At 45.5% G+C, this 14263-nt stretch overlaps 1 protein-coding gene across 3 annotated transcripts in view; it reads left to right on the top strand.

Annotated features, from left to right (window-relative positions):
* SRGAP3 (SLIT-ROBO Rho GTPase activating protein 3) overlaps positions 1 to 14263 on the top strand; it is a 255426-nt gene that overhangs the window by 203585 nt on the left and 37578 nt on the right. For all 3 annotated transcript variants that reach the window (XM_056852682.1, XM_056852674.1, XM_056852690.1), the window contains exons 9-11: positions 371 to 568; positions 3407 to 3491; positions 13171 to 13198. In XM_056852682.1, the coding sequence (XP_056708660.1) occupies positions 371 to 568; positions 3407 to 3491; positions 13171 to 13198 (311 nt within the window). The remainder of the gene's footprint in view (positions 1 to 370; positions 569 to 3406; positions 3492 to 13170; positions 13199 to 14263) is intronic.

Genomic DNA, 14263 nt, shown 5'->3' with positions numbered 1-14263 from the left:
TTATGAAGAGGTGCTCATAGCTGCTGTTTTGAGGGTGTGGCCAGATACAAGCCCATGCTTGTGCCAGCTGTGGCTCATAAGAGGTTAAACACAGGGCAACGGTAGCTTGAAAACAGGAATAACTGCTTAAAGTTGCTTCCTGGTGTCCTTCCAGGTCAGGTGCTACTTTCACCCACTGGAATGACATCTGCATATGTTTCAGTGCATTTCTAATAAAACTCTGGGGGCATGGATATGCTGGTGGTTTTTAAAGCATCCAATCTTTCAGCACACACAAACAGGCTCAATGTCTCAGGTAAAGCAGTTGCTATGATTAAACGGTGTACATTTCGCTTTGGTACACAATCTTCTGTCCCTTCAATTTCTGCAGGTGCGCAAAACGCTGGATGCCACTATGCAGACCTTGCAGGATATGCTGACTGTGGAAGATTTTGACGTCTCGGATGCCTTCCAGCATAGTCGCTCCACAGAGTCGATCAAATCAGCGGCCTCAGAGACTTACATGAGCAAAATAAACATTGCCAAGAGGAGAGCCAACCAACAGGAAACAGAAATGTTCTATTTTACCGTGAGGATAATCTTCTGTCTGTATACCAAGCACGGTCTTTTTTTTTTTTTTTAAAGTAACAAACGAGGAAGCCATAGCCCCAGGAGCAGAGGTTTCCCCACCCTCTCTGTTAGTCAGCAAAGACGCATTGACCCAGGTTATAACCTTATGATAGTAGTGTTCATTTGTTTTCCAACATAAAGAAAGGGCACAGGAAGTTTCCAACAGGCACTGCTGGCTTTGAGGAAGACCTGGGGTATGTCTGATTTTACTGGGAAGTAGTTGCATCTCTCTTAAGGATGAGATGCAGAAGCCCCTTGTGGAAGTGCTGAAAAAATTGAAAGTGAAGGGATTATTTGGCAAATCTGGTCTCCATGCGACACCAGACACAGTGGTGAGCCAACATATGTTGACTGATATTCAAAAATAAAAGCAAAAAAGCCCTTCTGCTTGTCTGTATTTTTCTCCACAGTTCTGTGAATTTTAGGGAATTACTGGGCAGTGTAATTCTTTACAGTGTAAACTAAACTTGCTAGTTTCGGTCCTTCTCTCTTGACACGTTTATGTGGAGGATTTCACCTTCCAGAAGTGTCTTTTCTCCTTCCTTTGCCTATAACAGAAGATGTTAGTGATTCACTAAAACTGAATGTTAAGATTTCTCCTGCAGAATAAAAAAAGTCTTAATGAAGACAAAAATGCTGGTGCTGTTCAGCATCCAGATGGCATAATCCGTTGATAGCTGGAAGATCACAGGGAAACTGCATTTTTTCCCACCATTCAAGCAGTAATTTTCTCCTACCAGTTGTGGCCTTTCTAAAAATGTTTTTAAGTTTTAGAACAAACTTGTTAAAGGCTTGGGACCTCCTGCTTTTAGCAGTCAAGCACAGATTGCTTATGCAGTATTTAAACACAGGCATATTCAGAAGCCTGCTCTTTGCCAAATGCTTGACTCTTTTCAGCTGCCTTTCTGTCTGAGTACCAATGTGGTGTGCTGGTTAGTCTTTTGTACTTGAATGGAAGAAGCCTAGCTTCCAGTAAGTTCACAGGGTGGGCCTGGGCCAGTCACTCTCTTGGCATAGTTACTGTATGAATGAAAGGGAGAACCTTGGAGAATGATAAACTGATACAGCAAGAGAGGCCTTTGGAGTCGCGTGGAAATCTGCAAACTATCCTCAGATTTTAGGTCTTGGTTAATTAGTAGGGTTGCCAGGTTCTTCATCACCACTGGCAGGAGATTTTTGGGGTTGAGTCTGAGGTGGGCAGGGTTCGGGGCAGGGAGGGACTTCAATGCCATAGAATCCAATGGCCAAAGCAGCCATTTTCTCCAGGTGAACTGATCTCTATCGGCTGGAGATCAGTTGCAATAGCAGGATGTCTCCTGCTAGTACCTGGAGGTTGGCAACCCTAGTAATTAATCAATTAAGTAATTAAGTAATATCCCTGGTGTCCCTTTTCAAAGGCTTATAAAACAGGTAAAGACATATTCTAAAAACAGATTGTCCATTTTTCAAAGTTAGGTATTTTTTACCAGAGAAATTGCATAAGGAAATGTCCATTCCACAATAAGCGACTGCAGTCATTTTTGACTGGTCATTTTGAGAGTGTGATGTACATTTCCCAGTCCTGAACTATTGATTCCCCCCTCTCACCCTGATTTGGAATAGCCTCTGAGAGTCTCCTGGAAATCCACAAGGTTGGTTTTAAAACTCATGTAAACCACTAGGAACCTCTCCTGCATAAGCCCTGTTAAACTTGTTTGTGGTACTAGCACAGGAAATGTGTTTGGTACATTGTGCGAGGTAATATAAATGTGGCTTTCAATATTTAACATTGTGAAGTTAGTAACTCAGGTAGTCACCTCCAGTGCTATATTCATGTGTGTATGTCAGCGCTTCCTCTGCTTTGCATTTCATAGAGTGTTTTCAAGAATTCAAACCAATGTAACAGCCCTGTAAAGTAGATTACTATTTTCACATTTCAGCTAGCATGGGGGAAAGCTGGGGCTGAGAGAGTGTGGCTGACCTATTGCATGCTAGGGAGTTTTGGCAGATGGGACCGTTGAACTTGGGACTTACTGACCTACAGCTTAGGCTTTGACCCCCTCAAACACAGAATATATTATTGGTTAATTCAGAAGGCTTTCTGTGATTTGTTTTTCAAAGTTTAAGGTTCACTTTGAGGTTCTGAGCTTCCATATCCCCCCCTTCTTTCACTCCACCTTCCTCCTCAGCTCCTAGCATCTGTGAAATTATTTGCCTCCAGGGTGCTATTATAGAGGGTGAGGCAATCTGAAAATAAAAGCTATGGTCCAAACAATTCCACCGGCGCAGCAGCAGCAGCTTCTGATCAGCCAAGCCGGCAGACCTCATGCAGCGGGAATTCTCCTCTGCTTTATCACTGTTTGCACAAAAAGTAGCCTTTTTCTGTAGGAAAAAGGCTTCTTTGCTTATTGAGGCTATTCCCAGAAGCTTAACAAAAGCAAGCTTGCTTTGAACTGTTGTCTTTGGTGGTTCTTGTGATCTCAGGACCTGACCTTAAGCACATTTCTTAACACAAAGGTTTCTGGCCTAATAAGAGAAACAGGACTGGTACTCAAATTGTGAAAAATTAAACACCCCGAAGAAAAAGGCGTCCTTGGTACAGCCTTGTGTGTGTGTGTGTGAGAGAGAGAGAGAGAGAGAAAGAGAGAGAGAATGAAGTCTGGATTGCTAGGGCTTACAACATTTATTCCTCAAGGCCACATTAGCAGCACCACAGGAGAAATGTGCATCTTTTATAACGTATTTTTATCTTTAGAATCTTTGCTATTGTTGTGCTTGTCTGTGAGTGGATGTGTTTTTGGTTTCTTTTCTCCTTCAGAAATTCAAAGAGTATTTGAATGGCAGTAACCTTATTACCAAGCTGCAGGCGAAACATGACTTATTGAAGCAGACTCTGGGAGAAGGTAAGTCACAAGTGTTGAAACACAAAGTTTGTGCCTTTCACAGGAGGATTTAAGATGCCAGACTTCTAAAATCTCATCTGCTACGGGCCTCCTCTTCTTCATGCTGGTAGTTGTGAGTGGCTGCTTCTGTTGAGCTTAACAGAAGATGGGCAGAAAATCTCTTCAGTTTTGGCTGAGCGTGGCATTAGAATGCCATTCTCATTAATTTTTGTTTCTCAAAGCATGAGATGTGCATCTGAGCATCAGCAACCAGCCCCATTATCCCTGTTTTGCCTGCAAATAGATACAAATGCCTTGAAGAGTAGACCAGAAAATGAAAATATGAAGGCCCACAGATGCATGATTTTTCTGTTGTGTGACCAAGAAAAAGATCCTTTGCAAAGAACTTCAGAGTTTTGAATGATGCTCAGACATAAATATATATTCTTCAGAAGGTTTAAGTATGAAGCCAAGAGCAGGAATTATGTACTAGTTCATGAGAACCATGGGCTGAACCAGTGAGCTCTGGAAGGTTTCTCTCTAAAAGTGAAGCAACAAAAGCAAATTATATTAAGCATAACTGGTAGCAAAACTGTAACTTATTTTAGTTTTTGATGTACATACGAGAGTTTTATGATTAGTCTTTACAAAGGGCTGGTCTACATCGTTCATTGTAGTAGCTGTCATGTTGAACTGTGCAAGTAAAACCAAGGGTCTTGTGACTTTCTCTGCTGAGCGTGTATACTGGGGAGAAAATCCTATAATGACTTTTAGAGGAGAGCACCATAGACTATCATCTCCACTGGCAGATGACTGTCCAACCCATCATCTGGAGAGCAGATCATGAAGCTCGCTGTCTTTGTTACAAAGATGTTTCTTTAACTACGTAGCCTGGATTCAATTACATGAATTTTGGAGCCTGGGATTAATTTGTGGAGGGCCGTGCGTATGGACACTTTGACTGTTCTGCATACCACTGGGAAGCTTCCCATTCTTTATTTCCCAGTTGAGCTGCCAAACTCTATCTCCACTCACCAACAACATCAGAATCACCTTGTATACTGATTGGCCTGGGTCAGGTTTCTGCTTCAGTTTCTTTATATAACTCTTTTTAAATAATTTATATTTTTTTTCATTTTTGTAACTCTTTTATATACTAAGCTGAAACTAAGCTGAAACTTTATAGGTGTCTTGTGGTAAAATCTGTGAGTGAGTGGGTCTGATAATCCTCTTAAGGAAAGGGTTCCAGAGGTGGGGTGTCCCTCTGATGGTGGGAGCATCCACATAAAGTCTCTCACTACTCTCCCACTGTTAACTAGCAAACCAGGCCCCACCCCCTGCATCCATGGCCACTCTCTGCTGATTAATGAAGTCAGTGCACTCTCCTTCCCATTGAACCAGAAGAAGAAAAGCCTGGCTAAGGACATCGGTTTTTATAACAGCAGCATCTAGCCTCCTTTGAAAGTTAAAGTGAAGAGGCATCTTACCTCAAATTGGTTAGCCTCAGCTGCTACACCATGCCCCAGCCCATAGATATAAACAAACAGGGCTATCAGGAGAGCTGTGAGTTGACAAACATCTGTGTGAGAGATATCTTTCTTCTCTCTTCCTGGCATATTGCCTATTTTAAGGCTAGGGTTGCCAGGTCCTATTTGGCCTCCGGCGGGAGCTTAATCTCTGCGGGGCTGAGGGACAGCGATGCATGCGCGGGATGCTCTGGCAACTCCCTCCAAAAACTCTATGGAAACAACGAGTTTTGGGAGAAATTGCTAGAGTGTCAGCAGCACCTCTGGGGTAACCTAGATTGCCACCCCCCTCAGCTGGCCTACTTCTGCCCACCGACCAGCTGAGGTGTGGTGGGCAGCCTGGTGAGTCAGTGGGGAATTGCTCGCCATCACTGGGCAGTTGGGAACCCTATTTAAGGCACATGTAGATGGATCAGAGACTTTTCTGTATAGTGGGGCTGTTAGAGTAGTTCAGTGAGGTAGGAACTAAGAAAATGTTCTTTCCCCTTTTCAAAACTGTTAAAAGCCAGAAATTAGGGCTGTCTTGTCGTGGTCTGTGAGATCAAATGACCCATTAGGCTCCTGCTCACCTTTTCAGGATACATGAATGTTCTATAGCAATTAAACTCTCTTTAGTCACAGTTTATTTTCCCTTTAAACCTACTGCTGCTGGAGTTGTTCCTCTTGGCATCACAATCACCAGGTTCTAGCCTATATTAGATACTTCGAACGTTTAGGGAATAAGCTTTTAAGTTAAGCTCTGAAGAGGGCTTATCAAAGTTTAAAATAATATCAGGACACAGAGGGAACTGGAACTTCCCTTCCAGCCTATTTCTGTAAGACCTAAGAGGCAAATGCCAGCCTTTGTACTTTGCTCAAACCACCACCAGTCATAACTCATTCCAAGGTTTTTGATAAGTTACCTGTGACTTCAGGCACATCGTACCTCTCCTTTAAGCAAGGAGACCCTTCAAAATAACTCAGGAGGTGTGGGTAGTCTACCTTAAATAGGTGCTAAAGGTTAAGTATATGATTTATGTGCTGTCCTAAATATAAATAGAAGCCTGAGGTGAGCTGGAGCCCATGAGATTTTTTTAAAAACTTTGCTTGGGAACAGTGGGTTATTCCTCATTTTAGAGATGCCCCGTTTTCAGAAGGTTCTAGTGATTTATTGCCATATTTTGCTGCCATATGCTGAAGGAGAACGCACTTTTAAAAGTTTGGAATCAGCTGTCTTTGATCTACTTTTAATGCCACAGCCCTTGTAACGCAGATATTAACATATAAAAGTTTAATTAGGTTTTGTTGGCTCGAATCCCATAGATATTTTGCCGCTTTGAGTACATATAATTTTGAGGCCTGACTCATTATTAGAGCCGGCAATTTGTTACGTGTTGGTTGTTCTCGAAGCCGAACAGCATTTTGAAGGATCAGATTGAGAAATTGTGAAAACTTGCTGTGTTCTCTCTCAGATGCTTCATTTTTGCCATAGAGCTGGTATTCCTCCAAGCATTTGCAGCAATAACAGAACAATGTCAGCCCTTCTCATAGCCCAGCAGAAGCCTGTATTTCATATTAGAATCCGTAGGGGTCTCATTGGGCATAATCAATCACTGGCAGGCAGAGAGGAGAGCAGCTGTTTCCAAACTCCAGCTTTTGACATCTGAGAGGAGGGGAGGCTGGTGGTCAGTTGAAGCCTGGCCCATCTGGACACTTCCTGTGGTTCAGACACTGTAATGCTGAGAATGAGCCTCACAGAGAATGACAGTTCTAATCCTGTGCCATCAATCAGTTCATGAGGCGACCGTAATGCTTTATTAGGTAGATTTCTGCTTAGCAAGAAACACCAAGTAAGGTTCCAGGCACATGACCACATGAAGCTGCCTTATACTGAATCAGACCCTTGGTCCATCGAAGTCAGTATTGTCTACTCAGACTGGAAGCGGCTCTCCGGGGTCTCAGGCAGAGAAAGGTCTTTCACATCACCTACTTGCCTAGTCCCTTTAACTGGAGATGCCAGGGATTGAACATGGGACCTTCTGCATGCCAAGCAGAGGCTCTGCCACTGAGCCACGGCCCCCCCCCCCACTTTGATATTCTTACTTAATATGTCTTTTTATATTTTTTACATTCCTGCTTATCGAGAGCTACATCACCAGTATATGAGCCAGAGAGCTGTTAGAAGAACTGGCAATATTTGTCAAGCAGTCCCCTAAAGGTAGATGGTAGCAAACACCTCACCACCCCACATGCTTCAGGATCCTGGCTTAATTTCTCTGTCTTGATATGCATCGTGATCAGTCCCAAGTCCATATATGTGCATGTTTTCTGGAGCAGCTTCATTCCCTCTCTTTGCAATGTCCAAGGTCTTGACCCCTGCCTGGACACAAGCCTGTGCCTGGACTCAACCTCTGTGAGCCCCTGGAGCTGGGATACTTACCTGGTCTGTGGCCATTGAAGGGTGGGGGAAAGGCACCAGGGAACAGGCTGCCTGCCATAGGCAGACAAGAGAATCTGCAGGATCCAGCTGATGATTGAAAAGGTTCATCTGGGCCAGGGAAACCGATGGGGGGGGGGGGCAAACCCAGGTGTAGAGTCTATTGCGTGAATGGAGGGAGGGGTGAATCATTGGATCCTCAAGGACATAGGAGGTGGAAGTAAGGCCAGGGAGGGAAAGAAAAGGCAGGCTTCACCGACTAGTCAGGGAAGAAGGAAGCAACGCAATGCCAGAGAGGAAGGCAGAGTGCTGTTCCAGTGGAGGAAAGGAGGGAACTGTGCACTTAGCTGGCATTCTACCTTCCCCAGTTCTGAGGCCTAAGGAGCCCCAACGCTGAAGGCACAACGGCAGAGAAGAGGAAGTGCAACCTCACGGAAGGGGACACTCATAGCCATTTTCTCTCTTGTCCTGACACTAGCCCTGTTGACACATGTTCCGCCAAATGCATTAACATCCTGCTTGGACACTCTTACATCTAGTTGTAAAAAAGAGCCAGCTCGTGTGCACTTTTAAAATGCTGGATAAAAGTGGGGTTTAACCTGCACGTTCAGCTGTATGTGTGTTGAATGTAACGTGAGAACTACTCAGCGCAAGTACAAAGAAAAATCAAGTGTACACCGATTGGCTATTCGTTCGTCGTAACTTGGGAAGGGCGTTACTGTGTCCTCTGATTCCAGCTTCAGTACTATGCCCCTTCCTAGAGTTTCCTCCTAGCTTTCTTTCCATGTTTCAAAACCTCCTGGGTTTGATCCTGTTTTGACATTCTCTCTGATTCGGTACATCTGGCCTCTCATACTGTGATGCCTAGCAGTCGGATATTCCAGGAGTGCTAGCGGCCTTGACTTTCCCTTTGAATCTTTATATGCTTTAGCTACCCAGGCCTATCTTGAATATTATCTGCAGTCTTACCTACAATGCCATCCTATGCAAAGTGACACCCCTCTGTTCATTGCTCTTCCAGTTTTAAAAAAAGGAGGGGGGGAACACAGGTGCCTTCCATAGGGGGACAGTCTTGTTTGTGGCTTCCTAGTAGTCTGGTTTGTGGGCTTCCTAGAGGCACCTGGTGTTATGGGGAATGCTGGGGTCTCCAACTTTTATTGGGGGAATTAGTCAGTTTGGAGACAAATTTAGAGCACTAACGAGAGGCTTTAGCGGGGTCTATTCCTGTGTCTACGCAAGGTGAGCAAAACCAGTAACAAACAAATTGCTAAAGAGACTGAATGCAGCCAAAACAGGGTGCACTTTATTTAGGGGGGAAAGAGGGTACAAATCACACAAATGCAATTGCACGCAATATTCACACACACACACAAGAGTTCTAAAAGGGATAGCAATGAGGAGAGTCAATAGCTACCTGTCCTGCGAGGTTCCAAGGAGGGAAGCTGTTGAGGAGGGGGGGGGCTACTACACGAACCAGCGTGTTATAGCCAAGAAGCCGTGCAGAGACACGGGGCGCTCTTTTTTGGATCCGAAGGAGAAGGCACGGACATGTGCCAGGGTTCTTTGCTTTATAGTAAAATTCTGCCCTCAGGGCAGACTGACTCACAGGGCATGTGAGCAGTGGGGCACAAAGGTAACATTGCTTTAAAATTGGAGAAAGATTGAGAGTGAAAGAGGTGTGGGCCAGGGTGATTGGAATATGAGGAGGATATTGATGACCGTCAATCACTCACTGATTGCGTTTTGACAGCTGGCAGGAACTGGGGGCAGAGTGGGGAATGAGAAGATGGGATTAGCCTGTCCTGAGAAGGAATGTAAGGCATGAAAGGGGGAAACGCTATTGTTCTGAGTCTGAAGTCGTCAGGCAGATCTTGATATGCCGGCCGTCCCTTTGATTATGCAAAGGTGTCCAGGTGGGCAGCTGTTCCAGGGGCAGGTCTCTGGTGGGGAGGCTCAGGAGCAGATTTTGAAGTTCTCTGTTCTGCTCTGCATTCAGTTCCAAGATGGAGTCCAGGTCCACTTCCCTTCTCCGGGCCCAGGTGCTGTGTGCCATTCGCAGGTCCCTGCTGGCTCCTTTCAGCGATGTCCGGTGGGGTGCCTGGGATTCTCCTGTGTCTTGGAGCGCGGTGCTGTCTCTCTCCATGCCTCTCCTGCCATTCAGCAATAGTTCCAATGTACAGACACAAGAGTCCAAGGGTGTCCATATTACAGGGGGTATAGAAGGGTATCGTTACACTGGTTGGCCACTGTGTGAACAGACTGCTGGACTTGATGGGCCTTGGTTTGATCCAATAGAGCCTTTCTCATGTTCTTATGACAGGTTTGTGCGGTTTCCCTGTTGCTGGTGTGGCTGCAGATAAAATGCAGCAGCAACGGGGCCTCCATACAACAGGTTTCCCCTCAGTTTCCCTGGCCTAGTCCCCCAGCAGTGGCCACCTCCTCCCCTGAGCCCCCAAGACTTTGCAATTTTAAAAAATGGCACTAGAATATTGTTATATTGATATACCATTGTGACTATAGATATAGCAGGGCCTCTGAATTCCTACCTTTTATTTTTAAAAAAATTTTTTTGAAGAAGAGTTGGTTTTTATATGTCAACTTTCTCTAGCACTTAAGGAAGAATTGAACCAGCTTACAATTACCTTCCCTTCCCCTCCCACAACAGACACCCTGTGAGGTAGGTGGGGCTGAGAGAGAGTGACTAGCCCAAGGGAAGGGACTAGAGCAGTGGTTCTCAACCTGTGGGTCACGACCCCTTTGGGGGTCGAACGACCCTTTCCCAGGGGTCGCCTAAGACCAGGGGTCGGCAAAGCGCTCTTTGGCCCCTCGAGTATAGGCACGAGCGGGGGTGTCGGTCGACTCGAGACGAATGCCGGTCGAGACGGGGGGACAAGACGAATACCAGCATGGCAGTACCGAAAGGTTTCCAAAAGGGGGCGGGAGAGAGTCTGCACAGGAGGGCGGGAGAGAGTCTGCGCAGGAGGCGCTACCGTGTCGAAGGAGCGACCGCGTGCTGCTGATGCTGGCGGGCCTGCTTTGGGGAGCGCCAGAGCTGGAGCCGCGCTGAACCGCCTGCGGCTCTGGCGCCTCCCTCTCCCAGCGCGCTCCTCCCTCCACCGGCCAGCTGATGGGCGGGCTGTTTGGCCTTTCCCCGGGGACCTGGCTGGCTGGCCAGCCTGGGGGCCGGGGAACGTCGTGGCCGCTGCGGCACCCTGTCGGCTGGGTGTGGTCCACCCGGGCCGGTTCTCCCGCTCGCCAGCTGACGAGCGGGCCTGTCGACGGTTGTGGGGCTTCTGGCCCGCCCCCTCGGATGCTGGGAGGAGGCTCTAGCCGACTTCCGTTAGCCGCCTCTCCCGACTGCTCTCCCAGTGAGTGGAGGCTCGAGGGCTCTTCCCTCTTCCCTTGCCTGGGGTGCTGGGGTTGGGGTTTGTCCTGGGCCCGGGAGCCCAGGTGGGAGGGCGACCCGAGACAGGGGGTTATTGGCCATTTATGAATGGGAGGTTGTGCCTTGCATTTGCCACTCAGATGCACATTTTCCCCAGCCAAATTCTCCAAACTCTGCATGGGGGTGGGGGTTATTGGCCATTTATGAATGGGAGGTTTTGCCTTGGATTTGCCACTCAGATGCACATTTTCCCCATCCAGATTCTCAAAACTCAACAATAAGCCCCCCTTCAGAGTTTTGAGAATGCAGATGGGGAAAATGTGCATCTAGAGAGCGGCAAATCCAAGGCAAAACCTCCCGTGCATGAATGGTTGTTAAAAGACGTTGAGGAAAGGGGGGGATGAATGATCCAAGTCAGCGTGTGTAAACAGTGTACCTGTAAAATTACAGGTATGAAGTAGCAACGAAAATAATTTTATGTTTTGGGGTCACCACAACATGAGGAACTGTATTAAAGGGTCGTGGCATTAGGAAGGTTGAGAACCACTGGACTAGAGACTTACTTTTTTATGACAGCTTATCAATGTAATGTAATGATATAGTCTAGTGCTGATTTTTAAAATAATAAAAAGCCCCCTGGTGGCAGCATAGGGCCCACCCACACTGCGGCCATCCAGGCTTTACCGTGCTGTTTCCCCAAACTTTGCTGTCAAACAGAAAGATTGGAGAAAAGCTGGGGCAATCCCCAAAGCTGTGCAAATGCACAATGATGTTATGGGGAATCAGGGGAAAAAACCCTCTTCGCAAAAGCCTTTGAATGGGGGCGGGGGGGGGGGGAGGTAATCTGTGCAGAACCCATCACAAAAGGAAAGGCTAGCTAGCATTGAACTGGAAGGGAATCAAACATACTTTTTCTTTAATGAGAGATAATGTTCTCCAGAGAGCTTTGCTAAGGTCCCAAGTGTTGGGGAAAGACCCTGCACCTAAGGCTTGGGAAGGTTATTATTATTCTGAAGACACAGTACTAGTTTAGTGTGATTTTACCAGTGACGTGTGATAGGTATAAGGCAAGTCCCATTTATTCTCTCTTGGGAGTATTTTATCTGTGGCTCGTCTGATTCAGATTCATGATTTCTGCTAGTGATAATTCATACAGAGAAATCACAAGTTTCTTAGGGTCCATGTTTTGCACACATGATTACTTAGCCAGATCTTGCCTCCAAAGTGTTTCCTTTTAACGTCTAGTAAAAAATAAAAACAAGTAACTATGTGATAATTTCAAGCCAGAAAACCAGAGAACGTGAGGAAATTCCACATTAGTGGAGTGACATGCTCTTTTTTTAAAAAAACCAAATAGATTGTATTGTAGATACGCCTGCTACCTGCATTGAATCCAAATGCTATAAATAAGTAAAGGGAGTAAGGATACTAATGGCAAGAATGGAGTCTGCCTAGTTACAGTCAGATGCTTGGTTATCTCCAAGGAAAAGCTGAGCAGCTAAATACTCTGCTGTATTCACATGCTAAGCGGTCTTCCTTGAGGTGAAAGGATAATCTGCTTGTTCCCCAAGGACTCTTGTCCTTATCAGAACTCTTCAATATCCCTTCCTTTTTCTTTCGACAGCGAGGAATAAGGAAATTTGAGAGATCTTCATCTGGTGCAGATGGACTAAACTTCACTTACAGCGGAGCTACTCCAATTTATACCAGCTGCCTGGGCCTTTAATAATTTATTGTAATCTTTTAGCAAACTTCATCCCTGAAGGCTGAGGGCAGATAACATTTCCATAAGAATGTTTTATGATAGTATTAATCAAAAAATTAAAGCAAGAGATGAAGCTTTCTGGGCCTCCTGCTGCTTATCTCCACAAAATGACTTCTCAGCTAGACAGAACTTGTGTTGCCTTTGGAAGACCTTTGAGCTTCAGCAGTTTGAAAACTGGAGCCCGGGTACTGAGAAATTATTCCCTGTTTCACTGCCACAGTGGGAAAGGGTACAAAGGTTACAGCTGGAGCTGGCTGCAAAGGTTATAACAAAAAGAAAAAAATAAGCTACCATGTCTACAGGCTTTGTCTCAAAATAGCTGGCTGATTGGGTTGGGAAGCGGAGAGCCCAGGATGTGGTTCTCGACTTGCAACATGTCTTTCAGCAGTTGAGATGTGAAATGGGTAACCTAGCAACAGGCTACAATTTTCAATAACACGCGGCTTCTTCAAGCACTTGCAGTTTCTCACTTGCCAAAAGCAATTAACTCATATCTAAATTTTAAAACTGTTTCCGCTCATTAACACACACACCCCCAAAAAAACTCTGCCCTTTTTCATATAAAAAAGGATTAAATTGATATGGGATTTTTCTCTCCTTTCCCTCAGGTGAAAGAGCTGAATGTGGGACGACCAGGTAAGTGGATGGGAACGACAGCCATATCTTTTGAATTTTTTTGCATTCTGGGGAGGGGTAGACATCATTACTGTTGGAGGAATAGGTTTGAGTTTAAAATGCAAGCTGTGCAAAGCAAAATTGGTAAAAAAAAACTGTTCTAGGGGGAGGCAGTGCAAGGCAGCTGCATGCATTAGAGGCCCGCTCTTGTTTGTATTGCATAATATACCAAACCGGTTTTTGCTGCAGTATAATTTTCAGCAGCTTTAGCTCCAAAATCCTGAGAGATGCTGCATCAGCATGATGCACTGCAGAATCTCCAAAGTTCAGCTTCTTATCATCAGTTTATAACACTGCCCCATCCACACACACACCCTCAGCCAAATTGCCAACATTTCTCCTGCTTCAGCATTCATTGCAGAGCAGAATATGGCATTTAGATCACTACATAGGAGCTCAGGTTAACCCCCTCGAGGGCTTGCCAGGTGAACCACTTTTCCCCCTCATAGTAGGAGGAATGTGGAGAGGCAGCAACCGGAAAAGTAGGGGAGGAGAAAGTTAGGGCAACGCTAGTGGGTTCAGAAAGACGAAAAAGCCCTAGGAAACTGAGAAATGGAAATAGTGACAGCAAAAAGCAGCCCCAATCTAATTAAGTAGTGAAAAACAAGCAGTAGTCAATAGTAAGGAACAGGAGTTTATGAAATAATTGAATGGTTGAGGAAAGCGTAATTGTGGGATTGGGGGGTGGGGGGGACATTGGATCTTTGGAACAGGGAGAAATACAAATAGAGATGTGTTTTTCTGTGCATAATAAGGTTGGCCAAAGTCCTTCAGCATAGGAGCTACGTGTAAAAAATCTTTCATTGAGAGCATCAAGATTTAGAGTTCCTGCGAGCCTCCATTCCCCCCTTAGTAATATATACTGAACCCACCATTTCATCCTATGATCTCAACTGCATTACTTCTTCCCTCCAACCCAACCCAACCCAACCCAACTACACTAATCACTTTTGATTTCATTTCCAAATGGATACCTCTTCTACAAATGTAAAGGGGCTCAACTGTGTCATAGTTACTACCCCAAGG

The sequence above is a fragment of the Euleptes europaea genome, chromosome 1 (genome assembly GCF_029931775.1).
Source record: "Euleptes europaea isolate rEulEur1 chromosome 1, rEulEur1.hap1, whole genome shotgun sequence".
NCBI lineage: Eukaryota > Metazoa > Chordata > Lepidosauria > Squamata > Sphaerodactylidae > Euleptes > Euleptes europaea.
The sequence above is the reverse complement of the archived record's forward strand: the minus strand, read 5'-3'. Positions and strand labels throughout refer to the sequence as shown.